The 27406-nt window shown below is 40.9% G+C and overlaps 1 protein-coding gene across 5 annotated transcripts in view; it reads right to left on the minus strand.

Annotated features, from left to right (window-relative positions):
* The window catches only part of LOC139749411 (glutamate-gated chloride channel-like), a 245800-nt gene that overhangs the window by 22889 nt on the left and 195505 nt on the right, over positions 1-27406 (minus strand). For 3 of the 5 annotated variants that reach the window (XM_071663246.1, XM_071663243.1, XM_071663244.1), the window contains exon 6: positions 24832-24914. In XM_071663246.1, the coding sequence (XP_071519347.1) occupies positions 24832-24914 (83 nt within the window). Of the gene's footprint in view, positions 1-24364; positions 24448-24831; positions 24915-27406 lie in introns of all 5 variants that reach the window. The other 2 variants (XM_071663247.1, XM_071663245.1) reach the window with 1 other exon arrangement.

Here is a 27406-nt window from a genome sequence, read left to right on the forward strand (position 1 = left end):
AAATGATCAAAAGGGACTTGATGTTAATATGAAAAATATGATCATGGTCTATCTTGAGACTCCGAAAGATGAGGGGAAACCATGATGCACGAACCAAGATACATAAGATCATGATGGATTTATTGTAGGGGATAAGTTAGGATGATCATTAAGGGTTCAATAAAAGTGATGATCAAATTTACATTATACTCTAATCAGATCATGTAGGACTCAATAGAAGAGCAGGATTTTTGTTGCGAATGACCTTGGCATAGCAGGTGGTTTCCAGAATGCATGGTATAGAGGGCCTCTTGCAATGTACACTTCCTATGCGTCCAAGTGGACCTACTTGAAATGCTATAGAAGACCATGAAAGACCATCTCTATAGGTATGATCAATTCTTTGTCCAATCTTAATGAATGTTATCATTTTCTACTTCATCTAGTACCAGCATCCGTCTATGTGGATAAGTGGACAAATGGCTATTCCAAATTCCATGAAGATAGTCTACAGACTCCATTGGTGGAAAAATAGCAGCCAAAGTACAACAAATGCTGGGATTTCAGTAGGCAGATCATCATTCCTTGAAGACACTACAGTCACTTACAACTCAATACTGCTTAGAGAAGAGACCTTTTATCCCTAACTAGAGCTCTATCAAGAGAAAATCAATATAAGGTTGAGGTTTGAGCAACATACACTTAAAACAGATGGTGCATTCCTCATACTTTTAAAAATCTACAGTTCTTTTAACATAATTACTCACCTCTAGCACAGACATCCACTGTACAGAACCATACCATCCAACCCAACAAGGAGGACCACTAATGGATGAATCTGCTGGAGACCACCATTTTGTGAAAATCCTCAAAATGAACAATTGTATTACTGTACTGTATAGGACCAAAGGTAAACAACAGCCCTGACACCCTTCCTTAAATTGTTCTATCCCTGCTTGGACTCATTACCACTTCAAAGAGCACTAAGGAGCAAAAGAACACAAGGAAATTTCTGGCAGAGGTCTTAAGGTATGTACAATGCCAGTTATCACCACTGGGCAATTGTCTCACAACAGAGGTGAGGCTGACTCCATATCATGTCAGTGTAGCAGCTTATCCATGGGGAGGAAAAGAACCACAGACACTAAACCAAGAAAATTGTAATTATACCTTAAAAGGTGCTGAAATGATGTCAAAACTTTGTGCATAAATCTCACATGGAATTATGCAAAGAGAAATGTTTTCTTAGAGGCTAATATTTGAGAATCTCAATGAAATTAGCCCAATGTACTGAAAAGCAAGCAATGATATTCCTAAGAAGCTCCTTTGAGATGAATTGGCTCAAACAAATCACAAAGAGTAATCCTGCGTACCTTGAAATCGTGTAAGATGTCAAGAGAAAAAAGGAAAAGTAGACAGTATAAACAGTATATTCAGATGTATGACACAAATAATGATTTATTTCATAAAAGAGGCAGAGAAAAGATGATAGACACAAGAAAGTCAAAATAACATAAAATTCCAGGTTTCTGAAAGCACAAAGACATTATATGTACCTGAAAAGAACAATGCAAAGAAAGTAGATTAAATATAATTGATTAAAGAGTTGTAAAACATATAACATGCGAATAAGTCAAAATAGTAAAGAGGATATTCATTTATGCAATGAAAATAACATTTGCTACACAGTCAAATAATTCTATATGACATATATCTCTGTCACAAAGAGGACATACATACTGTTATAGAATGACAAAAATTAAAGAAATAAAAGCATCTTTATCAAGGATTACCAAAATAATACTAATAAAAGCATCTTTATTATAAACATGCTGTTGGCCCAAATAAACATCAATCTAATGGCATAATAAAATCATGAATACGTCAGTGAAACATATCAAAGAACCTCTTCTCTGTACAGAAGGAAAACAAGGAGTGGTAATGGTTGATAAGGGTTCTCCCCTGAGTGAGTTCAGCCTGGACGGACCTTGGGCGCCACTGCTTAGGGGTGGGGGGTTATCCCCTATACTTCTTAGTGGAGGCCAGAAAGAGATGAGGAGAGCTACCCACATGAAGATATGAATACAAGGCAGAGGAAAAGTGATGAAAGATGTACAGGTTACAAGATGGAGGGAAAAGATGAGAGGGAGGAGGAAGTGAAAGAGATGAAGACCAGATGAGGATCAGAAAGAAGAGATCAAGGAATACATAGGACAAGATGGAGAAATGCTCTACTGGAAAATGATTCAAAAACAGACAGAACAGATATATAGTATACAAATGCTACCAGACCAAGATGACATAAAGATGAGTGAAGATGATGATGTGGAGATAAACACTTATGTTGATAGATCGGAGGTGGGTGTTTATGTAGAGGGGACTAATGGTGTGAAGATGAGCTGATAATGTAGAGGTGTGTGGTGATGATGTTGTGAGGACTCAAGAGGATGTAGAGGTGCACTGATGTTTTATAGGTGTGTTTTGATGATGGTGCAGAGGAAAGGTGTTGATGATGTAGAGGAGGGTGATGTAGATAACGCTGAGGGGGTATTTGATAATAATGTTTGAGTATTGATGATAATGTAGATGTGGGAGTTAATGATGTATAGGTGGCTGTTGATAATGCTGTGGTGAGAGCTGAAAACAATGCAAGAGAGGGTGTTGAAGAACATGAAGAGGTGGGAGGTGATGATGTACTGGTGGGTGTTAATGTATAGGTGGGTACTGATGATGTATAGGAGGGTGCTGATGATAATGAAAGGATGGGAGTTGACAATAATGTTGATTTAGGCATAGATTATGTAAAAAGGTAGGTTTTGATGATAATGTAGAGGTGGGCATTGATGCAAATGGAGAGGTGGGTGTTAATGATGTAGGAGTTGATGGTAATGTAGAGGTGGCTGTTGATGTTAATGGAGATGTGGGTGTTGATGGTGTACAGGTGCCTGATGATGTTGATGTTGCTGTGGGTTATTTAAAAGTGGGTGCTGATGTGATGTGGAAGCAGGTGCTGATGATGAAGAGGTAGGAGTTCATGATGATGTAGAGGTGGGACCTAAAGTGTAGAGGTGGGTGTTGATGATGTGCAGGAGGGAGTTGATGATAAAGAAATAGATTTTGAGGATGTCAAGGTGGAATTTGATAAAGTAAAGGTCGAGGCTAATGTAAGAGTGGGTGTTGTTGAAGATGAAGAGTGGGAGTTGAAGCAAAGATGGGTGTTGATGAAGTAGAAGTCAGTCTTGATGAATTGGAGATGGGTGCTGTGATGTAAAGGAGAGCATTGATGATATAGAAGCAGGAGTTGATGATAATGTTGATGATAAAGATGGGTATTCCATCTCCAATTTGGTCTCCCAATTCTCCTTGTTCCCTCCACTTCTGACACATATATACTCTTTGTCAACCTTTTCTCACTCATTGTTTCTAAATGTCCAAACCATTTCAACACACCCTCTTCTGCTCTGTCAACCACACTCTTTTTATTACCATAAATCTCCCTTACCCTTTCATTACTTACTTGATCAATCCACCTCATACCACATATTGACCTCGAGCATTTCATTTCCAACACATCCACCGTCCTCTCCACAGCTTTATCTATAGCCCATGCCTCACATCCATATGATATTGTTGGGGCTACTATCCCTTTAAACTTACCCTTTTTTGCCTTCTAAGATAATGTTTTATCTTTCCACACATTCTTCATCACTCCCAAAATCTTTGCCCCTTCCCCCTTCCTATGACTCACTTCCGCTTCCATGGTTCCATTCACTGCCATATAAACTCCCAAACATCTAAAACAATTAGCTTCCCCCAATTTCTAACCATTCAAATTCACACCCCACCTAACCTGTCCCTCAGCCCTGCTAAACTTAATAACATTACTTTTATTCACATTTACTCTCAACTTTCTCATTTCATGCACACTTCCAAACTCAGTCAACAGCTTCTACAGTTTCTCACTTGAATCCACCACAAACACTGTAACATCAACAAACAACAACTGACTCAGTACCCAGGCCCTCTGTTCCCTAAGAGACCAAATACTAACCTCTCTCTCCAAGACTATTGCAAACACCTTCCTCAACATCCAATCCATAAACAAAGAGAGTAACCATGATGACATTATACATCTCTGCTGCTGACTACACTTCACCTAGAACCACTCACTTTCATCTCTTACTACTTGCTCATAAGCCTTACACTCTTGATGAAAGCTTCTCACTGTTTCTAGCAGCTTTCTTCCCACACTATATATTCTTAAGACCTTCCACAAAGCATCTCAATCACTACTATTATATGCTTTCCCCAGATCCATATAGGCCACATACAAATCGATCTTTTATTATATCTATTTTCATATATTATACTTTGTCGCTGTCTCCTGCATCAGCGAGGCAGCGCAAGGAAACAGACAAAAGAATGGCCCAGCCCACCAACATACACATACACATACCTATACATTTCAACATATACATATACACATACATATAAACACATGTATATAATTCATAATTGCTGCCCTTATTCAGTCCCGTCGCTACCCCACCACACATGAAATGACAACCCCCTCCCCCCACACGTGTGCAAAGTAGCCCTAGGAAAAGACAACAAAGGCCACATTCGTTCATACTCAGTCTCTAGCTGTCATGTATAATGCACCGAAACCACAGCTCCCTTTCCTCATCAGGCCCCAAAAAATTTTCCATGGTTTACCACAGATGCTTCACATGTCCTGGTTCAATCCACTGACAGCACATCGACCCTGGTATATCACATCATTCCAGTTCACTCTATTCCTTGCACACCTTTCACCCTCCTGCATGTTCAGGCCCTGATCACTCAAAATCTTTTTCACTCCATCTTTCCACCTCCAATTTGGTTTCCCACTTCTTGTTCCCTCCACCTTTGACACATATATCCTCTTGGTCAATTTTTCCTCACTCATTCTCTCCATGTGACCAAACCATTTCAAAACACCCTCTTCTGCTCTCTCAACCACACTCTTTTTATTACCACTCATCTCTCTTACCCTTTCGTTACTTACTCGATCAAACCACCTCACACCACATACTGTCCTCAAACACCTCATTTCCAACACATCCACCCTCCTCCGCACAACACCTCGCAGCCATATAACTTTTTTGGCACCGCTATTCCTTCAAACATACCATTTTCGCTCTCCGAGATAATGTTCTCACCTTCCACACATTTTTCAACGCCCTCAGAACTTTTTCCCCCTCCCCCACCATGACTCACTTCTGCTTCCATGGTTCCATCCACTGCCAAATCCACTCCCAGATATCTAAAACACTTAACTTTCTTCAGTTTTTCTCCATTCAAACTTACCTCCCAATCGACTTGTCCCTCAACCCTACTGTACCATAATAACCTTGTTCTTGTTCACATTTACTCTCAGCTTTCTTCTTTCACACACTTTACCAGACTCAGTCACCAGCCTCTGCAATTTCTCACCCGAAACAGCCACTAGTGCTGTATCATCAGTGAACAACAACTGACTCACTTCCCAAGCCCTCTCGTCCACAACAGACCGCATACTTGCCCCTCTTTCCAAAACTCTTGCATTCAGCTCCCTAACAACCCCATCCATAAACAAATTAAACAACCATGGAGACATCATGCACCCCTGCCACAAACCGGCACATAAATTTATCATTATTCTATTTATTTTGCTTTGTCGCTGTCTCCCGCGTTAGCGAGTAGCACAAGGAAACAGACGAAAGAATGGCCCAACCCATCCACATACACATGTATATATATACACATCCACACATGCAAATATACAAACCTATACATCTTAATGTATATATATATATATATATATATATATATATATATATATATATATATATATATATATATATACATGGAACCATGGAAGCGGAAGTGGATCATAGGGTGGGGGAGGGGGCGAAAATTCTGGGAGCCTTGAAGAATGTGTGGAAGTCGAGAGCATTATCTCGGAAAGCAAAAATGGGTATGTTTGAAGGAATAGTGGTTCCAACAATGTTGTATGGTTGTGAGGCGTGGGCTATGGATAGAGTTGTGCGCAGGAGGATGGATGTGCTGGAAATGAGATGTTTGAGGACAATGTGTGGTGTGAGGTGGTTTGATCAAGTAAGTAACGTAAGGGTAAGAGAGATGTGTGGAAATAAAAAGAGCGTGGTTGAGAGAGCAGAAGAGGGTGTTTAGAAATGGTTTGGGCACATGGAGAGAATGAGTGAGGAAAGATTGACCAAGAGGATATATATGTCGGAGGTGGAGGGAACGAGGAGAAGAGGGAGACCAAATTGGAGGTGGAAAGATGGAGTGAAAAAGATTTTGTGTGATCGGGGCCTGAACATGCAGGAGGGTGAAAGGAGGGCAAGGAATAGAGTGGGTTGGAGCGGTGTGGTATGCCAGGGTGGACGTGCTGTCAGTGGATTAAATCAGGGCATGTGAGGTGTCTGGGGTAAACCATGGAAAGCTGTGGAGGTATGTATATTTGCGTGTGTGGACGTATGTATATACATGTGTATGGGGCTGGGTTGGGCCATTTCTTTCGTCTGTTTCCTTGCGCTACCTCGCAAATGCGGGAGACAGCAAAAAAAAAAAAAAAATATATATATATATATTTTCCCTGGGGACAGGCGAGAAAGAATACTTCCCACGTATTCCCTGCGAGTCATAGAAGGTGACTAAAAGGGAAGGGAGTGGGGGGCTGGAAATACTCACCTCTCGTTTTTTTTTTTAATTTTCCAAAAGAAGGAACAGAGGAGGGGGCCAGGTGAGGATATTCCCTCAAAGGCCCAGTCCTCTGTTCTTAACACTACCTCACTATCGCGGGAAATGGCGAATAGTGTGTGATGTCTCCATGGTTGTTTAATTTGTTTATGGATGGGGTTGTTAGGGAGGTAAATGCAAGAGTTTTGGAAAGAGGGGCAAGTATGAAGTCTGTTGGGGATGAGAGAGCTTGGGAAGTGAGTCAGTTGTTGTTCGCTGATGACACAGCGCTGGTGGCTGATTCATGTGTGAAACTGCAGAAGCTGGTGACTGAGTTTGGTAAAGTGTGTGGAAGAAGAAAGTTAAGAGTAAATGTTAATAAGAGCAAGGTTATTAGGTACAGTAGGGTTGAGGGTCAAGTCAATTGGGAGGTGAGTTTGAATGGAGAAAAACTGGAGGAAGTGAAGTGTTTTAGATATCTGGGAGTGGATCTGGCAGCGGATGGAACCATGGAAGCGGAAGTGGATCATAGGGTGGGGGAGGGGGCGAAAATTCTGGGGGCCTTGAAGAATGTGTGGAAGTCGAGAACATTATCTCGGAAAGCAAAAATGGGTATGTTTGAAGGAATAGTGGTTCCAACAATGTTGTATGGTTGCGAGGCGTGGGCTATGGATAGAGTTGTGCGCAGGAGGATGGATGTGCTGGAAATGAGATGTTTGAGGACAATGTGTGGTGTGAGGTGGTTTGATCGAGTGAGTAACGTAAGGGTAAGAGAGATGTGTGGAAATAAAAAGAGCGTGGTTGAGAGAGCAGAAGAGGGTGTTTTGAAGTGGTTTGGGCACATGGAGAGGATGAGTGAGGAAAGATTGACCAAGAGGATATATGTGTCGGAGGTGGAGGGAACAAGGAGAAGAAGGAGACCAAATTGGAGGTGGAAAGATGGAGTGAAAAAGATTTTGTGTGATCGGGGCCTGAACATGGAGGAGGGTGAAAGGAGGGCAAGGAATAGAGTGAATTGGAGCGATGTGGTATACCGGGGCTGACGTGCTGTCAGTGGATTGAATCAAGGCATGTGAAGCGTCTGGGGTAAACCATGGAAAGCTGTGTAGGTATGTATATTTGCGTGTGTGGACATGTGTATGTACATGTGTATGGGGGGGGGTTGGGCCATTTCTTTCGTCTGTTTCCTTGCGCTACCTCGCAAACGCGGGAGACAGCGACAAAGTATAAAAAAAAAAAAAAAATATATATATATATATATATATATATATATATATATATATATATATATACATAGACATATACATATATACACATGTACATAATTCATACTGTCTGCCTTTATTCATTCCCATCGGCACCCCGCCACACATGAAATAACAACCCCCTCCCCCCTCATGTGCACAAGGTAGCGCTAGGAAGACAACAAAGGCCCCATTCGTTTACACTCAGTCTCTAGCTGTCATGTAATAATGCACCGAAACCACAGCTCCCTTTCCACATCCAGGCCCCACAGAACTTTCCATGGTTTACAACAGACGCTTCACATGCCCTGGTTCAATCCACTGACAGCACGTCGAACCCGGTATACCACATCGTTCCAATTCACACTATTCCTTGCCCACCTTTCACCCTCCTGCATGTTCAGGCCCCGATCACTCAAACTCTTTTACACTCCATCTTTCCACCTCCAATTTGGTCTCCCACTTCTCCTCATTCCCTCCACCACTGACACATATATCCTCTTGGTCAATCTTTCCTCACTCATTCTCTCCATGTGACCAAACCATTTCAAAACACCCTCCTCTTCTCTCTCAACCACACTCTTTTTATTACCACACATCTCTCTTACCCTATTATTATTTACTCGATCAAACCACCTCACACCACATATTGTCCTCAAACATCTCATTTCCAGCACATCCACCCTTCTCTGTACAACTCTATCCACAGTCCACGCCTCGCAACCATACAATATTGTTGGAACCACTATTCCTTTAAACATACCCATTTTTGCTTTCCGAGATAATGTTCTCGAATTCCACACATTCTTCAAGGCTCCCAGAATTTTCGCCCCCTCCCCACCCAATGATTCACTTCCTCTTCAGTGGTTCCATCCGCTGCCAAATCCACTCCCAGATATCTAAAACACTTCACTTCCTCCACTTTTTCTCCATTGAAACTTACCTCCCAGTTGACTTGACCCTCAACCCTACTGTACCTAATAACCTTGCTCTTATTCACATTTACTCTCAACTTTCTTCTTTCACATACTTTACCAAACTCAGTCACCAGCTTATGCAGTTTCTCACATGAATCAGCCACCAGTGCTGTATCATCAGTGAACAACAACTGACTCACTTCCCAAGCTCTCTCATTCACAACAGACTGCATACTTGCCCCTCTTTCCAAAACTTTTGCATTCACCTCCCTAACAGCCCCATCCATAAACAAATTAAACAACCATGGAGACATCACACACCCCTGCTGCAAACCTACATTCACTGAGAACCAATCACTTTCCTCTCTTCCTACCAGTACACATGCCTTACATCCTCAATAAAAACTTTACACTGCTTCTAACAACTTTCCTCTCACACCATATATTCTTAATACCTTTCACAGAGCATCTCTATCAACTCTATCATATGCCTTCTTCAGATCCATAAATGCTACATACAAATCCATTTGCTTTTCTATTTCTAAGTATTTCTCACATACATTCTTCAAAGCAAACACCTGATCCACACATCCTCTACCACTTCTGAAACCCCACTGCTCTTCCCCAATCTGATGCTCTGTACATGCCTTCACCCTCTCAATCAGTACCCTCCCATATAATTTACCAGGAATACTCAACAAACTTATACCTCTGTAATTTGAGCAATCACTCTTATCCCCTTTGCCTTTGTACAATGGCACTATGCAAGCATTCTGCCAATCCTCAGGCACCTCACCATGAATCATACATATATTAAATAACCTTACCAACCAGTTAACAATACAGTCACCCCTTTTTTAATAAATTCCACTGCAATACCATCCAAACCCGCTGCCTTGCCGGCTTTCATCTTCCGCAAAGCTTTTACTACCTCTTCTCTGTTTACCAAATCATTTTCCCTAACCCTCTCACTTTGCACACCACCTCGACCAAAACACTCTATATCTGCCACTCTATCATCAAACACATTCAACAAACCATCAAAATACTCACTCCATCTCCTTCTCACATCACCACTACTTGTTATCACCTCCCCATTAGCCCCCCTTCACTGAAGTTCCCATCTGCTCCCTTGTCTTATGTACTTTATTTACCTCCTTCTAAAACATCTTTCTATTCTCCCTAAAATATATATATATATATATATATATATATATATATATATATATATATATATATATATATATATATATTTTTTTTTTTTTGTCGGTCTCCTGCGTTTGCGAGGTAGCGCAAGGAAACAGACGAAAGAAATGGCCCAACCCACCCCCATACACATGTATATACATATGTCCACACACGCAAATATACATACCTACACAGCTTTCCATGGTTTACCCCAGACGCTTCACATGCCCTGATTCAATCCACTGACAGCACGTCAGCCCCGGTATACCACATCGATCCAATTCACTCTATTCCTTGCCCTCCTTTCACCCTCCTGCATGTTCAGGCCCCGATCACACAAAATCTTTTTCACTCCATCTTTCCACCTCCAATTTGGTCTCCCACTTCTCCTCGTTCCCTCCACCTCCGACACATATATCCTCTTGGTCAACCTTTCCTCACTCATTCTCTCCATGTGCCCAAACCATTTCAAAACACCCTCCTCTGCTCTCTCAACCACGCTCTTTTTATTTCCACGCATCTCTCTTACCCTTACGTTACTTACTCGATCAAACCACCTCACACCACACATTGTCCTCAAACATCTCATTTCCAGCACATCCATCCTCCTGCGCACAACTCGATCCATAGCCCACGCCTCGCAACCATACAACATTGTTGGAACCACTATTCCTTCAAACATACCCATTTTTGCTTTCCGAGATAATGTTCTCGACTTCCACACATTCTTCAAGGCTCCCAGAATTTTCACCCCCTCCCCCGCCCTATGATCCACTTCCGCTTCCATGGTTCCATCCGCTGCCAGATCCACTCCCAGATATCTAAAACACTTTACTTCCTCCAGTTTTTCTCCATTCAAACTTTCCTCCCAACTGACTTGACCCTCAACCCTACTGTACCTAATAACCTTGCTCTTATTCACATTTACTCTTAACTTTCTTCTTTCACACACTTCACCAAACTCAGTCACCAGCTTCTGCAGTTTCTCACATGAATCCGCCACCAGCGCTGTATCATCAGCGAACAACAACTGACTCACTTCCCAAGCTCTCTCACCCACAACAGACTTCATACTTGCCCCTCTTTCCAAAACTCTTGCATTCACCTCCCTAACAACCCCATCCATAAACAAATTAAACAACCATGGAGACATCACACACCCCTGCTGCAAACCTACATTCACTGAGAACCAATCACTTTCCTCTCTTCCTACACGTACACATGCCTTACATCCTCGATAAAAACTTTTCACTGCTTCTAACAACTTGCCTCCCACACCATATATTCTTAATACCTTCCACAGAGCATCTCTATCAACTCTATCATATGCCTTCTCCAGATCCATAAATGCTACATACAAATCCATTTCCTTTTCTAAGTATTTCTCACATACATTCTTCAAAGCAAACTCCTGATACACACATCCTCTACCACTTCTGAAACCACACTGCTCTTCCCCAATCTGATGCTCTGTACATGCCTTCACCCTCTCAATCAATACCCTCCCATATAATTTACCAGGAATACTCAACAAACTTATACCTCTGTAATTTGAGCACTCACTCTTATCCCCTTTGCCTTTGTACAATGGCACTATGCACGCATTCTGCCAATCCTCAGGCACCTCACCATGGGTCATACATACATTAAATAACCTTACCAACCAGTCAATAATAGTCACCCCCTTTTTTAATAAATTCCACTGCAATACCATCCAAACCTGCTGCCTTGCCGGCTTTCATCTTCCACAAAGCTTTTACTACCTCTTCTCTGTTTACCAAATCATTTTCCCTAACCCTCTCACTTTGCACACCACCTCGACCAAAACACTCTATATCTGCCACTCTATCATCAAACACATTCAACAAACCTTCAAAATACTCACTGCATCTCCTTCTCACATCACCACTACTTGTTATCACCTCCCCATTTGCGCCCTTCACTAAAGTTCCCATTTGCTCCCTTGTCTTACGCACTTTATTTACCTCCTTCCAGAGCATCTTTTTATTCTCCCTAAAATTTAATGATACTCTCTCACCCCAACTCTCATTTGCCCTCTTTTTCACCTCTTGCACCTTTCTCTTGACCTCCTGTCTCTTTCTTTTATACATCTCCCACTCAATTGCATTTTTTCCCTGCAAAAATCGTCCAAATGCCTCTCTCTTCTCTTTCACTAATAATCTTACTTCTTCATCCCACCACTCACTACCCTTTCTAATCAACCCACCTCCCACTCTTCTCATGCCACAAGCATCTTTTGCGCAATCCATCACTGATTCCCTAAATACATCCCATTCCTCCCCCACTCCCCTTACTTCCATTGTTCTCACCTTTCTCCATTCTGTACTCAGTCTCTCCTGGTACTTCCTCACACAAGTCTCCTTCCCAAGCTCACTTACTCTCACCACCCTCTTCACCCCAACATTCACTCTTCTTTTCTGAAAACCCATACAAATCTTCACCTTAGCCTCCACAAGATAATGATCAGACATCCCTCCAGTTGCACCTCTCAGCACATTAACATCCAAAAGTCTCTCTTTCGCATGCCTGTCAATTAACACGTAATCCAATAACGCTCTCTGGCCATCTCTCCTACTTACATACGTATACTTATGTATATCTCGCTTTTTAAACCAGGTATTCCCAATCACCAGTCCTTTTTCAGCACATAAATCTACAAGCTCTTCACCATTTCCATTTACAACACTGAACACCCCATGTATACCAATTATTCCCTCAACTGCCACATTACTCACCTTTGCATTCAAATCACCCATCACTATAACCCGGTCTCTACATCAAAACCACTAACACACTCATTCAGTTGCTCCCAAAACACTTGCCTCTCATGATCTTTCTTCTCATGCCCAGGTGCATATGCACCAATAATCACCCATCTCTCTCCATCAACTTTCAGTTTTACCCATATTAATTGAGAATTTACTTTCTTACATTCTATCACATACTCTCACAACTCCTGTTTCAGGAGTACTGCTACTCCTATATATATATTATCCCTGGGGATAGGGGATTAAGAATACTTCCCATGTATTCCCTGCGTGTCGTAGAAGGCGACTAAAAGGGGAGGGAGTGGGGGGCTGGAAATCCCCCTTTTTTTTTTCTTTTTTTCCAAAAGAAGGAACAGAGGGGGCCAGGTGAGGATATTCCAAAAAAGGCCCAGTCCTCTGTTCTTAACGCTACCTCGCCAATGCGGGAAATGGTGAATAGTTTAAAAGAAAAGAAAAAAAAAATATATATATATAAGGGCAAATGAGAGTTGGGGTGAGAGAGTATCATTAAATTTTAGGGAGAATAAAAATATGTTCTGGAAGGAGGTAAATAAAGTGCGTAAGACAAGGGAGCAAATGGGAACTTCAGTGAAGGGCGCAAATGGGGAGGTGATAACAAGTAGTGGCGATGTGAGAAGGAGATGGAGTGAGTATTTTGAAGGTTTGTTGAATGTGTTTGATGATAGAGTGGCAGATATAGGGTGTTTTGGTCGAGGTGGTGTGCAAAGTGAGAGGGTTAGGGAAAATGATTTGGTAAACAGAGAAGAGGTAGTAAAAGCTTCGCAGAAGATGAAAGCCGGCAAGGTAGCAGGTTTGGATGGTATTGCAGTGGAATTTATTAAAAAAGGGGGTGACTGTATTATTGACTGGTTTGTAAGGTTATTTAATGTATGTATGACTCATAGTGAGGTGCCTGAGGATTGGCGGAATGCGTGCATAGTGCCATTGTACAAAGGCAAAGGGGATAAGAGTGAGTGCTCAAATTACAGAGGTATAAGTTTGTTGAGTATTCCTGGTAAATTATATGGGAGGGTATTGATTGAGAGGGTGAAGGCATGTACAGAGCATCAGATTGGGGAAGAGCAGTGTGGTTTCAGAAGTGGTAGAGGATGTGTGGATCAGGTGTTTGCTTTGAAGAATGTATGTGAGAAATACTTAGAAAAACAAATGGATTTGTATGTAGCAGTTATGGATCTGGAGAAGGCTTATGATAGAGTTGATAGAGATGCTCTGTCAAAGGTATTAAGAATATATTATGTGAGAGGCAAGTTGTTAGAAGCAGTGAAAAGTTTTTATCGAGGATGTAAGGCATGTGTACGTGTAGGAAGAGAGGAAAGTGATTGCTTCTCAGTGAATGTAGGTTTGCGGCAGGGGTGTGTGATGTCTCTATGGTTGTTTAATTTGTTTATGGATGGGGTTGTTAGGGAGGTAAATGCAAGAGTTTTGGAAAGAGGGGCAAGTATGAAGTCTGTTGTGGATGAGAGAGCTTGGGAAGTGAGTCAGTTGTTGTTTGCTGATGATACAGCGCTGGTGGCTGATTCATGTGAGAAACTGCAGAAGCTGGTGACTGAGTTTGGTAACATGTGTGAAAGAAGAAAGTTAAGAGTAAATGTGAATAAGAGCAAGGTTATTAGGTACAGTAGGGTTGAGGGTCAAGTCAATTGGGAGGTAAGTTTGAATGGAGAAAAACTGGAGGAAGTAAAGTGTTTTAGATATCTGGGAGTGGATCTGGCAGCGGATGGAACCATGGAAGCGGAAGTGGATCACAGGGCAGGGGAGGGGGAGAAAATCCTGGGAGCCTTGAAGAATGTGTGGAAGTCGAGAACATTATCTCAGAAAGCACAAATGGGTATGTTTGAAGGAATAGTGGTTCCAACAATGTTGTATGGTTGCGAGGCGTGGGCTATGGATAGAGTTGTGCGCAGGAGGATGGATGTGCTGGAAATGAGATGTTTGAGGATAATGTGTGGTGTGAGGTGGTTTGATCGAGTAAGTAACGTAAGGATAAGAGAGATGTGTGGAAATAAAAAGAGCGTGGTTGAGAGAGCAGAAGAGGGTGTTTTGAAATGGTTTGAGCACATGGAGAGAATGAGTGAGGAAAGATTGACCAAGAGGATATATGTGTCGGAGGTGGAGGGAACGAGGAGAAGTGGGAGACCAAATTGGAGGTGGAAAGATGGAGTGAAAAAGATTTTGTGTGATCGGGGCCCTAACATGCAGGAGGGTGAAAGGAGGGCAAGGAATAGAGTGAATTGGATCGATGTGGTATACCGGGGTTGACGTGCTGTCAGTGGATTGAATCAGGGCATGTGAAGCGTCTGGGGTAAACCATGGAAGGCTGTGTAGGTATTTATATTTGCATGTGTGGACGTATGTATATACATGTGTATGGGGGTGGGTTGGGCCATTTCTTTCGTCTGTTTCCTTGCGCTACCTCGCAAACGCGGGAGACAGCGACAAAGCAAAAAAAAAAAAATATATATATATATATATATATATATATATATATATATATATATATATATATATATATATACTTCCCACATATTCCCTGCGTGTCGTAGAAGGCGACTAAAAGGGGAGGGAGTGGGGGGCTGGAAATCCTCCCCTCTTGTTTTTTTTTTCATTTTCCAAAAGAAGGAACAGAGGGGGGCCAGGTGAGGATATTCCAAAAAAGGCCCAGTCCTCTGTTCTTAACGCTACCTCGCTAACGCGGGAAATGGCGAATTGTTTAAAAGAAAGAATATATATATATATATATATATACAAAGTGCATATGAACTCGCACTTTCACAGAACATACAAACCCCCAACAGCCACACTCAAACCAGGGACCCCTGACTGGTAGGTGGGAGTGTTACTGCTAAGCTATGATTGCTGCTAATGGGGAAATGATTATTTGAATACTATGTAACTGAATACCCTTCATCTCACATCGATAAGCAACGAGGTCTACACTGGTCAAATCCCATCAGGCTCACACAACCAGTAGATAGCATTTTACAGAACCTAACTGTACAACATGGAGGTATATGAATACGAACAAAGTGCATATGAATGTGCACTTTCATAAAACATATAAACCTCCAACAGCCAAGCTCGAACCTGGGACCCCTGTGTGGCAGGTGGGAGTGCTGCTGCTAGGCCATGATCGCCCTTAAAAGGGTAATGTCAGAAAAAAAATGCCACATTTGTCCCCACTCATCATGTGTAATGCACCAAAACCACAGCTTTCCACCCACATCCAGGCTGCACAGACCTTTCCATGGTTTACCACAGACACTTCACATGCCCTGGTTCAGTCCACTGACAGCACGTCAACTCCAGTATACCACATTGTTCCAATTTACTCTATTCCTTGCATGCCTCTCACCCTCCTGTATGTTCAGGCCCCGATTGCTCAAAACCTTTTTCACTCCATCTTTCCACCTCCAATTTGGTCTCCCGCTTCTCCTTGTTCCCTCCACCTCTGACACATATATCCTCTTCGTCAACCGTTTCTCAGTCTCTCCATGTGACCAAACCATTTCCAACCACCCTCTTCTGCTCTCTCAACCACATTCTCTTTATTCCCACACATCTCTTGTACCCTTTCATTACTTAATCAAACCACCTCACACCACATATTGACCTCAAACATTTCATTTCCAACACATCCACCCTCCTCCATATAACCCTATCTATAGCCCATGCCTCACAGCATATAATATTACTGGAACTACTATTCCTTCAAACATACCCATTTTTGCTCTCCGAGATATCATTCCCTCCTTCCACACATTCTTCATCACTTCCAGAACCTTCACCCCCTCCCTACCCTGTGACTCACTTCCATTTCCATAGTTCCATTTGCTGCTAAATTCACTCCTAGATATCAAAAACACTTCACTTCCTCCTATCTTCCTCCATTCAAACTTACTTCCCAATCAACTTATCCCTCAACCCTTCTAAACTTAATAACCTCACTCTTATTTACATTCACTCTCAACTTCATACACTTTTCCAAACTCAGTCATCAACCTCTGCAGTTTCTCACATGAATCAGCCACTTGGGCTGTATCATCAGTGAACAACAACTGATTCACTTCCCAAGCCCTCTCATCCACAACAGACTGCATACTTGCCCCTCTCTCCAAAATTCTTGCATTTACCTCCTAAACCACTCCATCCATAAACAAATTAAACAACCATGGGGACATCACACATCCATGCCGAAGCCCGACACTTGCTGGGAACCAATCACTCTCCTCTCTTCCTACTCGTACACATGCCTTACATCCTTGGTAAAAACTTTTCACTGCTTCTAGCAATTTACCTCCCACACCATATACTCTGAAAACCTTCCACAAAGCATCTCTATCAACCCTATCATTTGTCTTCTCCAGATGCATAAATGCTACAAACAAATCTATCTGTTTTTCTAAGTATTTCTCACAAGCATTCTTCAAAGCAAACACCTGATCTACATATCCTCTACCACTTCTGAAACCGCACTGTTCATCCCCAATTTGATGCTCTGTACATGCCTTCATTCTCTCAGTCTATACCCATCCATGTAATTTCCCAGGAATACTCAACAAACCCATGCCTCTATGGTTTGAACACTCACCTTTATCCCCTTTGCCTTTGTACAATGGCTTTATGAATGCATTCCGCCAATCCTTAGGCACTTCACCACAGTCCATACATATGCTGAATATCCTTACCAACCAATCAACAACACAATCACCCCCTTTTTTGATAAATATATATGTATATATGCACTGATCTTGGGGCAGTGTGGCATCAGAAAGGCCTAATCTAGAAACCTAAGTCAAGTATCTACTGTTCATATCCTTGTTCGAGAAGTCTGTGCACCTTGGCAGGGTTCAGAGTGACCACTGTAGGCATCAGAATTAAATCATCCTTCTCAATTTCATCCATTTTCCAACCCTTTTAGTTCCGAAAATATGCTTTTGTAGGAGGTAGGTCTGGCCTAAAAGATGAGTATAACATATGTTCACTCACCATTCAAGTTATGTTACTGCTGCTGCAATGGTGACCAAACAACATATTTCTAATGTTAGGACTAACAGCGTTTTGAAGTAGACACACTGAAAATTTGTTAACAACCCCAGAACATTTCTGACACCGAAGCAAAAATTTTATATTCTCAGCAATTTCTTGCCCTTTAACACATAAAAACAAAAAAAATCCCATTCCCTAAATGAAACTCTTATCACTAACCACTGGCTGCATGGAAGAACCATACAGTGGCCATATAATCATAATGACAAATAACTAAAAGGCAACACATCTTGTTAACAATGGCAACACTACCATGGTCTGTAAAAATCACCATATATTCACAATGTATTGCTTTCAGAAATGCAATGATAGGTTCTTGTTCTTTTGTTTTTTGGATTACTCAGATTTACGGTGCTTACTAACAGTTATCAGCCGACAATAAAAGAAAAATTCAAAATGAATTTAATTGGGCCAATCAGAGTAACGATGGGTGGGGGATTCCCAGAGAATAAAGCTGCTTTTCAAACTGTGTTATCCTTACGTAATTGAACTCTAGGACCAAGAACGTTATACATAAAGAAAATCAAATCAACAAAATATTATCATCAGAGGAGAACGGGGAATACTTAATCTGCAAAAACTAATTAGGAAAAATATCGTCCTATGGCAGGGAACTTTAAGTCTAAGATAAGAGGAGCTTAGGATTCAATCTTCCTGAACAGGTACCATTTGATCTATAGTGTGTAGTGAGGTATTCTAAGCCCACAGTAAAGGGGGCTGCAAGAGACTCATCCACCTTTACCAAGGATTTTGAGCCTTAAGTAAGAGCAATAAGGCTTCAGTTTCCTCTAATAACTAGACCTTTTGAGCCTAGTTTAGAGACCACAAAACCTTTTATATTCCTTGACCAGTGATTCTTTATCTATTTAGCAATAGATAAAGAATATAATTAAGCCTCTTGTTGGAGTTTACATTAGGCCTATGACTAGCAGCGGTGAAGGGCAACTACATTCCCAAGATTACTGTACTGTAGTAGTTTGGCAGTTTCTGGCACCCTTTAAGATATGGAACTCTTAGGCCTCACAGTAGCACAATGGGTCTAGTCCACAATGCAGTGGATGAATAGTGGTTACCAGAGAGGAAAGACTGCTGAGGGACTAAGGAGGCTACTATGGGGATAAAGAAGGTTACTAACAGATGCTACCATGGTGTAAAAAAAGAAAAAGGCAATGAAGGGGTAAAAAGAGACTTTCAAAGGGAGAATGAAGGCTACCATAGGTGAGGAGGGGCTGTTTTATGGGTGAAGAAGAGTACCAGGTGACATGAATTCAGACCAAGATTGCGGGAGAGGACTTGAATGAGCTCAGAAAATGGGAGGCAATGGAGGGGGGGAGGGACCTAGCCATGGTAAAGAGGCCAAGGGAAAAGGATTACGATTTCACTACAAAAGAAGAAACAAGTCTGTAATCATCTGCATTTATCACTGGGGTTGGGGGAGGGGTTGGGAGGGTTAGCATGGTGTGCATGAAGCAATGTGGGGGACGAGGAGAAAGAGAGTACAATGAGGACAAGATGGAAGGAGGAGCCTGTGGATTGTCAATTAGCAGCTGAGGTTGGCAGGGTTGATGGGATTGATAAATGAGGTTCTCCTGGGGGGTTTAAACAGAGGTTCAGAAGCTAAAACAGGTGGCTATGTAAGGGTAAGAAGGTATGGTTTAGGAGTTAGGAGCAGGTTAGGGGGGTTGATTTTGTGGGCGAGGATGGAAGATGAGTACCTGAGGCTGAAAAGAAAGAAACAGGGGCTCTGGGGTTTGAAGGAGAGGATAAGGGTTGGCAAGATGAGGAAGAGGTTTGTTACATGAAGCTGAATGATTAGAATTGAGTGTTAGTAGTTGGCTATGGTATGTGGTTCATGGAGTGAGGTTATGGGATTCATGGCTGTGGATGCGAGGCATATAGGGTTGAGGAAAGAGATTTAGAGGCTTCAGAGTGATGAATAAAAGCCAAGATGAGATCTTAAACTTATTAGTACTAAAGAAACCAATGGTAAGGATGAGATGAAGGGACTTTGGTAAAGTAACCACTGGCATGGATGAGACAAAGGGACTTTGGTAAAGTAACCACGAGCAAGGATGAGATGAAGGGACTGGTAAAGAGGAGCTTGTGAAAGCCTCTGAAATTGTGTGCAATTACCTACTTGTACTGTATGGGAAGGGAGGTAGTGCCAGCAACAGATGAAGAAAGGGCGCATTGCTCACATCTATTCACTAATTGTCATATGTAATGCAAAGAAACCACAGTTCTCTATCCACAAACCAGGCAACGCTGACCTTTCCATGGTTTTCCACAGTCAATTCACATGCCCTCAGTCCATTGACATTATGTCCACCCCTGTATACCACAGCATTCCTATTCACTCTATCCTGCTCATGTGTGGTCATGGTTCTGAATATGTTGAAAGTCCTGGCTATGTGGTTTCATTTTTATCATGCTGAAAGTTCTAGGCATGTGATCATGAACTTAGGTGTGCTGAATATTCTGGGTGTGTGGTCGTGATCCTGGGTGTGTGGTGATGGGGGTTCTGGTGTGTGATGGAGGTTCTGTGCCTGTTATGATGAGGGTTCTAAGTGCGTGGTGCTGGAGGTTCTGGGAGTACGGTAGTGATTCTGAGGGTGATGACACAGGTCCTGGGAAAGGCAGAGATACTGGGTGTGCTTTGGTGGTTCTGGGGTTGAGGCGAGGTTGGCTCTGGGAATGTGGTGATGGTTCTGGGAGTATGATGAAGGTGGCTCTGAGAGTGCAATGGTGGCTCTGGGAGTATGGTGGTGGTTCTAGATGTGTGGCAGTTGATTTGAGTTATTGGCAGTGGTTCTAGTTGTGTGGCAGTTGTTCTAGGTGTGTGGTTATGTGGATGATGGTGGTTCTGGTAGTGTGCTGAGGGAGGTTCTTTTAGTGTGGTAGTGAAGGTTCTGGAATTGTGATGGTTAATCTGAGAGTGTGGCAGTGGTTCTGGGACTGTGGCAATAATTCTGGAGTGATTTTTTTTTTCTTTTTGGATGTGTGGTGGTGGTTCTAAACCTGTGATGGTGGTTCAAGGTGGATGATGGGGGCTCTTGGCGAGTTGCAATTGTTCTGGATGACTGGAAGTGGTTCTAGGAGAGCAGTGGTGGTACTAGGTGGTTGGTGATGGATGTTCTGGGAAGCGGTGGTGGTTCTGGGTGTGTATGTGGCAATGGTTCTGGGTGTATTATGCTGACTCTGGGTGTGTGGAAATGGTTCTGGGTATGTGGAAGTGGTGCTGGGAGTGTGGCAGTGATTCTGGGAGTGTATTGAGGCTCTGGCAGTGTGATGGTGTTTCTGAGTGTGTGGAAGTGGTACCAGAAGTGAGGTGGTGGTTATGGAAGTGAAATGGTGGTTTTAGGAATGTGGTGTATGGAATGAATGCATATAATGGTATGAAAGCAGATATAGGGTATGTACAGTTGTGGAGACTGGACTGAAGTGGTCTGGAAATGTTGTGGCATGATGTGGGACTGTGCTATGGTTTGGATTTGTGAGTTGTCGTACTGTGCTATTTGTTAGGGTGTTGCTTACTGTGGAGAGTTCTGAGGCATAAGACTGTTGCTGTAACACTGGTATGTGTTGTCCTGTAGCCCTACTGAAGGTTTTGGGTTGCTGGAAGTGTGTGTTGCTTTCTAAGAGCTATGATGTTAGTATGTGGGTGATGTGATATCTGTAGGATTCAGATTAGGTTTTGAGATTCTGAGATAGGTAGTTGAGACCTTGCGGTAGAATGCTGGGTAGCTCAGGGTACTCTGAGGTATACAATAGCAGGATATTTGATTTTAGGCGAGTTGTATAATGAAGTGTAATGCTGAATGCTGAGCCATGGAATTGTATAATGTGGTGGCAGAATGGGTTTTCAAATGGTCAAGAAGGGTGTTATTAGGAAGTTCAGTAAATTGTAGATTCACTTTGTTGGGTTATGAAGTTTGGCAAGAGGTTGTAAAGTTGACCACAGGATTAATTGACAAGTAAACATGAAACAGAAAGGAATTTGAGGTCTACATCACATAATTTCTAGGGACTATGTGTAATAGCAAGGAGGAATAAGACTACAAACAGACGGTAATTAAAGGCTTCTACGACATTTGAAACTCTAAGTCTCAGTTTCACACAATGCCTGGCAAGGGCAGGTTATGAGATAGCATGGAACACATAAATACAACAAATGAACAAGGAATACATTTCATACATGGCAGTTTGCAATAACAAGAGAGAGGCAGAATAACATGATGACAGTGTATATATGTTGGTGGAACCTATGGCTATAATAGTGGTACCAGTTCCTACAACTGTAATGAAAGTGGTGGCAGTCGAGGTGGTGATGGTGATATGAGTGGAAAAAGTGATGATAATGTTGACAGAGGTGGTGATGGGGATGGTGTTAGTAACAGAGGCAATGGTTGAAGCAGTAGTTATGGTGATGGTGCCAATGGTTGTGAAAGCAGTGCTCAAGACTATTGTGGTAGTGATGGTGGTTGTGCTGTTCGTTGTATGGAGGCAGTGCACAGGTTATAGTGCTGTTCAATGATGGCAGTTTCTGTTGATGACAGCTGTGACAAATATGGAGGAAGCAGGAGCAATGCTGTTGTAATACTGCTGTGATTTTGATAAGCTGATGAAAATGATTTCTGACATCTAGTAGAGACAGTTCTTGCTAGTTAGAGTTAGAACTGTGATGGTGACATAACAACACCATCAAAAAAAGGAGGAAATACAATAAATTTGTAATGACAGTACTACAGGGCCTTGAGATGCTACTGTTAAGGTGTTGAAGATTTCTGTTATAATGGATGCTGTTTTCTTTTAAAATCTCTAGAGCACTCTTCATCTATTGTATGATTTAGATAATGAGTTGAAAAAGGTGAACAAAAGTAATAGAATGGGGTGATAAAATAATATATAATTACAACAGAATAACAATGATGAAAAAATGACGTATCAGCCAGGGAGAGGGGAGGTGAAAAGAAGGGTATACAGGAAGAATGAGGGGAAATTTAGGAAAAAGTGAACAAAGAGAAAGATTACACAGAAAAGAAATGAGAGAAATATATGAGAGAGGGTAGATGGAAAAAAGAGGGAAAATAGGAGAGGAAAAGATATGGACAGGAAAAAAGGAAAAAATAATATAATAATTTCAAAGATTTATATGATGAGGATTAGAATGCTTTGAAGCAATGATGCTGAAATTATGAGGATGGAAGAGGTGCAAAATGGTAAGAAAGGTCAATTTATGATAAAGGAAACAGACAAGTTTGGATGAAAGGTATAAGAAGATGACAAGAGAGGAATATGGAAGATGGCAAACAACAGAGAATAACAAAGATAGGCCACGAAAGACTCTGATTAACACAGTTTGACATACACAATATATGAAATCTCTAGCATGAGGAACATTATTTGTCTGGAGTAATATTGTTCAGGGTCATGTAAAACCACAAATTCAAGGAAGCAGAAAAATACAGTGATGGTAGGTATGAAGATAATTCTATGCTGTACCATACCTGCACTACTGCATTACAAAATCAAACAGTTTTTTGATGATGATACTACCAGTGTAAACATGGTAAACTGTTAATCACATTACTATAAAATGAGAGTGAATGCTTTGTGCAGCCAAATCTGACACCACAACATGAAATATTAATGATTTTAAAACTTTAAAAAGTAATATAAATTACAGTACTATCTTGGTAGTATCTGAAAAGTATGAAATCAGGGGTTTTCTGATGTGAGAAAGACAACACTCTGTATTCTTTCAAACGTAACAGTTAAATGATTCTCTATTTTTTGTTTTCAACCTATAGAAAATAATATAAAGTACTGTAACGGTTATTTGTTATGAATTTGACTGAAACAGCATTAGGCAGTTTGTAATTGGTTGGCTAAAAGTTCATATTCAAACTCTGTCATTTATGATATCATCAATGCAAACAATCAAAGTGGAGAAATATTCCACTAAAAAAGTTTCATTGTTATAGTGAATAAAGAAATGAAAAAAATAAAAATTTCAAGTCAGAATATCATTGATAAGTAAAAAAAAAAAGCATAAGTATGAGTGAAAACACTATGCAGTTCGACAAGTCTTTCGTAGCCCTATTGTTGAGATGAGTTTCGGAAGTGCCTGAGCTATGATACCTATAAACTTTGGTCAAATATTACTCAATAAACTGAACTCAATTCATGAGAAATCCCTACTTATATCTAACTCTCCCAGCCCAAACACTTCTCCAAGCATGAGCCCTGGACCACTCAGTCGTTGCCTGTGGGAGGTCCCACACCAACATCATACGTCCAGATGAAGGCAGCTATGACTGAGCGGCCCTAGTGCAAGACAGAGATGGTGATGGTGACCACAGCAGGGGTGCCAACATTCATTTAGCAGGTGACAGCAGCAACAGCAGCCAGATTCAGGGCACGCCACAGATGGTAACCTTTCTCACCCGATACTTACAACTCGCCAAAAGAAGCTCACATGTTTGAGTGTCTAGAGGATATAGTTGTAGATTCATTGGACATGAGAGCGTTAATGAAATTCTGGAAAAGAAGATGTTTAAATATTAATACCCTACAGATACGACCCAATTTCTACAGCTATTACGAGCTTGGTGAATGTGCGAAGGTCTTTCATAGAGAATTTCATACAATCCCAGGGAAATAAATTCTCTTTAACCAGTTTAAGCCTCCAATTGCCCTCAAACTCCGAGGAAGATCTTATGGGACAATTTTTTTTTTTCATTATTTATTTTATTTATTTTGCTTTCATCGGTGTCAGTACTTTGCACATTCACTGGACAAAGGCTCCAGTAATCTAGATTCAATTGCAAAGGAGGTTTATTTTCCAGTTACAATGCTGAGAAAGTAAACCCATCTTGCAGTTCCACCAAATCTGTGTCATTCCACACCGATGGCAATACTTACAGCTAGCTAAAAGCAGTTCGCATGTTTGTCGATCCAAGGGATAGAGTTGGAGGTTCATTGGACAGGAAAGGGTCAAAGAAATTCTGCAAGGCAAAGTTGAAAGAATATGAAGACCAAGGTTCAGACTGGGACGCAGGTTAACGGGAGAAAAATACCTGGGAGGGAGATGCAAATTAACAAGAAAATAACCTTCAACAAAAACATATATCAGCTGTGGAAACATTACTGCAACAGTATCAAGTAAACTGGTAATGCAATGTATTGATAACTTGGCAGAGAGTACTGAGGTATCAAGAATGCAACTGCCTGTTTTTCTTTGTACATTCCTATATTCTGGTGATGAAAATTAAAATCATGAATAATACTGCAATAATTAATGATTATATAAGAATATGCATCCAATTAAATTATATACTAGTAAAAGATTATTTAAACTTAATACACTCATTAAGACATATCCAATAGACATGCATCTTTTCTATTACATGTGTTCATATACTTTAGGTATCAATATATGAACAAATATTTCTAAGAAGAGCCAATGAATGTGGGTGCAGGTGAAAAAAATCAGAATACATGCACACATACCTACTTATAAACATAAAATACACACACACACACAAATACACACAGACAGACACACAGGCACACACACACACACACACACCATCCTGATGCCTTTAGAGAGGTGTATGCAAGCAAAAAATTAGTACAGTAAAATGAAAGAAGCATTGTGGGCAAGGCAAAAGTTAATCCAAAACTGTTATGACTAATTTATCGGGCGTGGGTTATCAATTAACAAGTAATCATTATGGAAGACCCTGAGGGAATGGTCACTGAAAAAGAGGAAATATGCAAGGAGCTAATTGCTAAATTTCAGAGTGTATTCACAACAGTAGACACATTACCCTTGTGCTGGTAAGATGCAACAGGGATAACCCAAAGAAAATTCTGAGATCCTTCTATGCGACATAAGTATGATAATTTAAGTCTTCATCTATCTAAAGCATAAATGAAGTACCATTTCATGTTCCCATGAAGTGTGAAGAAACATGTTAAAGACCATGGAATGTTAAAAGATTGACAGAAGAGGGATAACTCAATTATTCTTAGGAAAGGAGAAATAGAAGATTCTCTGAACTACAGATTGGTTTTTCTAATAAGTAAGATCCAGAAGACACTACAGATAACTAGAAAATGAATGGGTGATACTTTGGGAAATAATAACTTAAGTATAAAAACAGCACTGGTTCTGAGGAAAAAGGCGATGCACAACAAACCTCTTAAACATCTATGACAGTGTGAGCAACAACCTAGACAAAGGAGAGGGATGGGTGGATTACGTGCTCTTGAATAGCTGGAAAGCATGTGACACTGTCCCTCAAAAAATGCATCAGGCATAAAAAAAGGCCTTGGGATCACTTTTTGTTAATGATATTTGTAAATAATCTATCATTAAGAATAAAATCATACCTATGGTAAATATGTTTGTGGATTATATAAAAACAGAGAAGTTTGGAGAGTAAAGGACTATGAAAACTTACACAAAGAGTTTCACAGAAGCTCCACCTTTTGTCAGATAATGGCTGATGAAAATCAACCCAGCTAAATATTTTGTGACGAGGGAAAAAACAAAATCATCAGAGCCTTTATCATGACTAAAATTCTCCAGGAGATAAATTGCAAGAATGTTTGTGAAAGGGACTATATCAAACTATTATCATCAAGAAGATATTTTTGATGATAAATCATTTACTGGTAAGGGAGAGAACAGAGAGTGCATGAAAGAGGAGCCTTTACAACATGATTAAATCTATTCAGTGGTGTCTGCAGGGTTTGGGTCACTTCTGTTCCTGATCAAATCAAATCATTTGCCAGTGGGACTCAAATGATATTTAACTATGTTTGTAGGTGATACTAAATTTATGAGAGAAGTAAAAGTATTTTAAATGTGACTGTGAAACCTAAAACAAGACCTAGATAGGCTGGAATACTGACTGGATAAACAGTTAATGTAATTCAGATGCATAAGCAATAATGATGTGACAGTCAAATAAGCCAGATTAAGACTATCAACTAACCAGGAATAAATCATTGGATTTTTTTGATGAAGGCATAAGGGCTGACATCAAAAATGCATATCAGGAAAGCTGAAATCAGTCTCTTTGTAGGTACACTGGTCACGTGCAAAATATATTCACTAATATGGACAGGGTAGTTACAAAACTTTTTAATGTCAACTGCAACCAAATTGTTGTATGTACTGGCAGTTTTGTCACATTGCTTGAGGGAGCACATAGGTTTACTTGAGTTAAGGGTGAGCAACAAATACTGTATCTAAAGTAAGTGGGCTCAGCTAAGGGGGAAGATAACAGCTCTTGACTTATAAGAAATATAGAGTGCAATGAATGACAGAAGGTTGATACAAAGCAGCTCTTTGAAACCAAGAGAAACCACACAACTAGAGGAAACAAGAAAATTAGGATGAGAAGAACCATAAATGATGTCAAGATATATTCCAACAGTGACAGGGAAGTAAACTGGAGGAACATGCTATGTGAAAAATCTAAAAAAC

This window comes from Panulirus ornatus, chromosome 7 (assembly GCF_036320965.1).
Source record: "Panulirus ornatus isolate Po-2019 chromosome 7, ASM3632096v1, whole genome shotgun sequence".
Taxonomy (NCBI): Eukaryota; Metazoa; Arthropoda; class Malacostraca; order Decapoda; family Palinuridae; genus Panulirus; species Panulirus ornatus.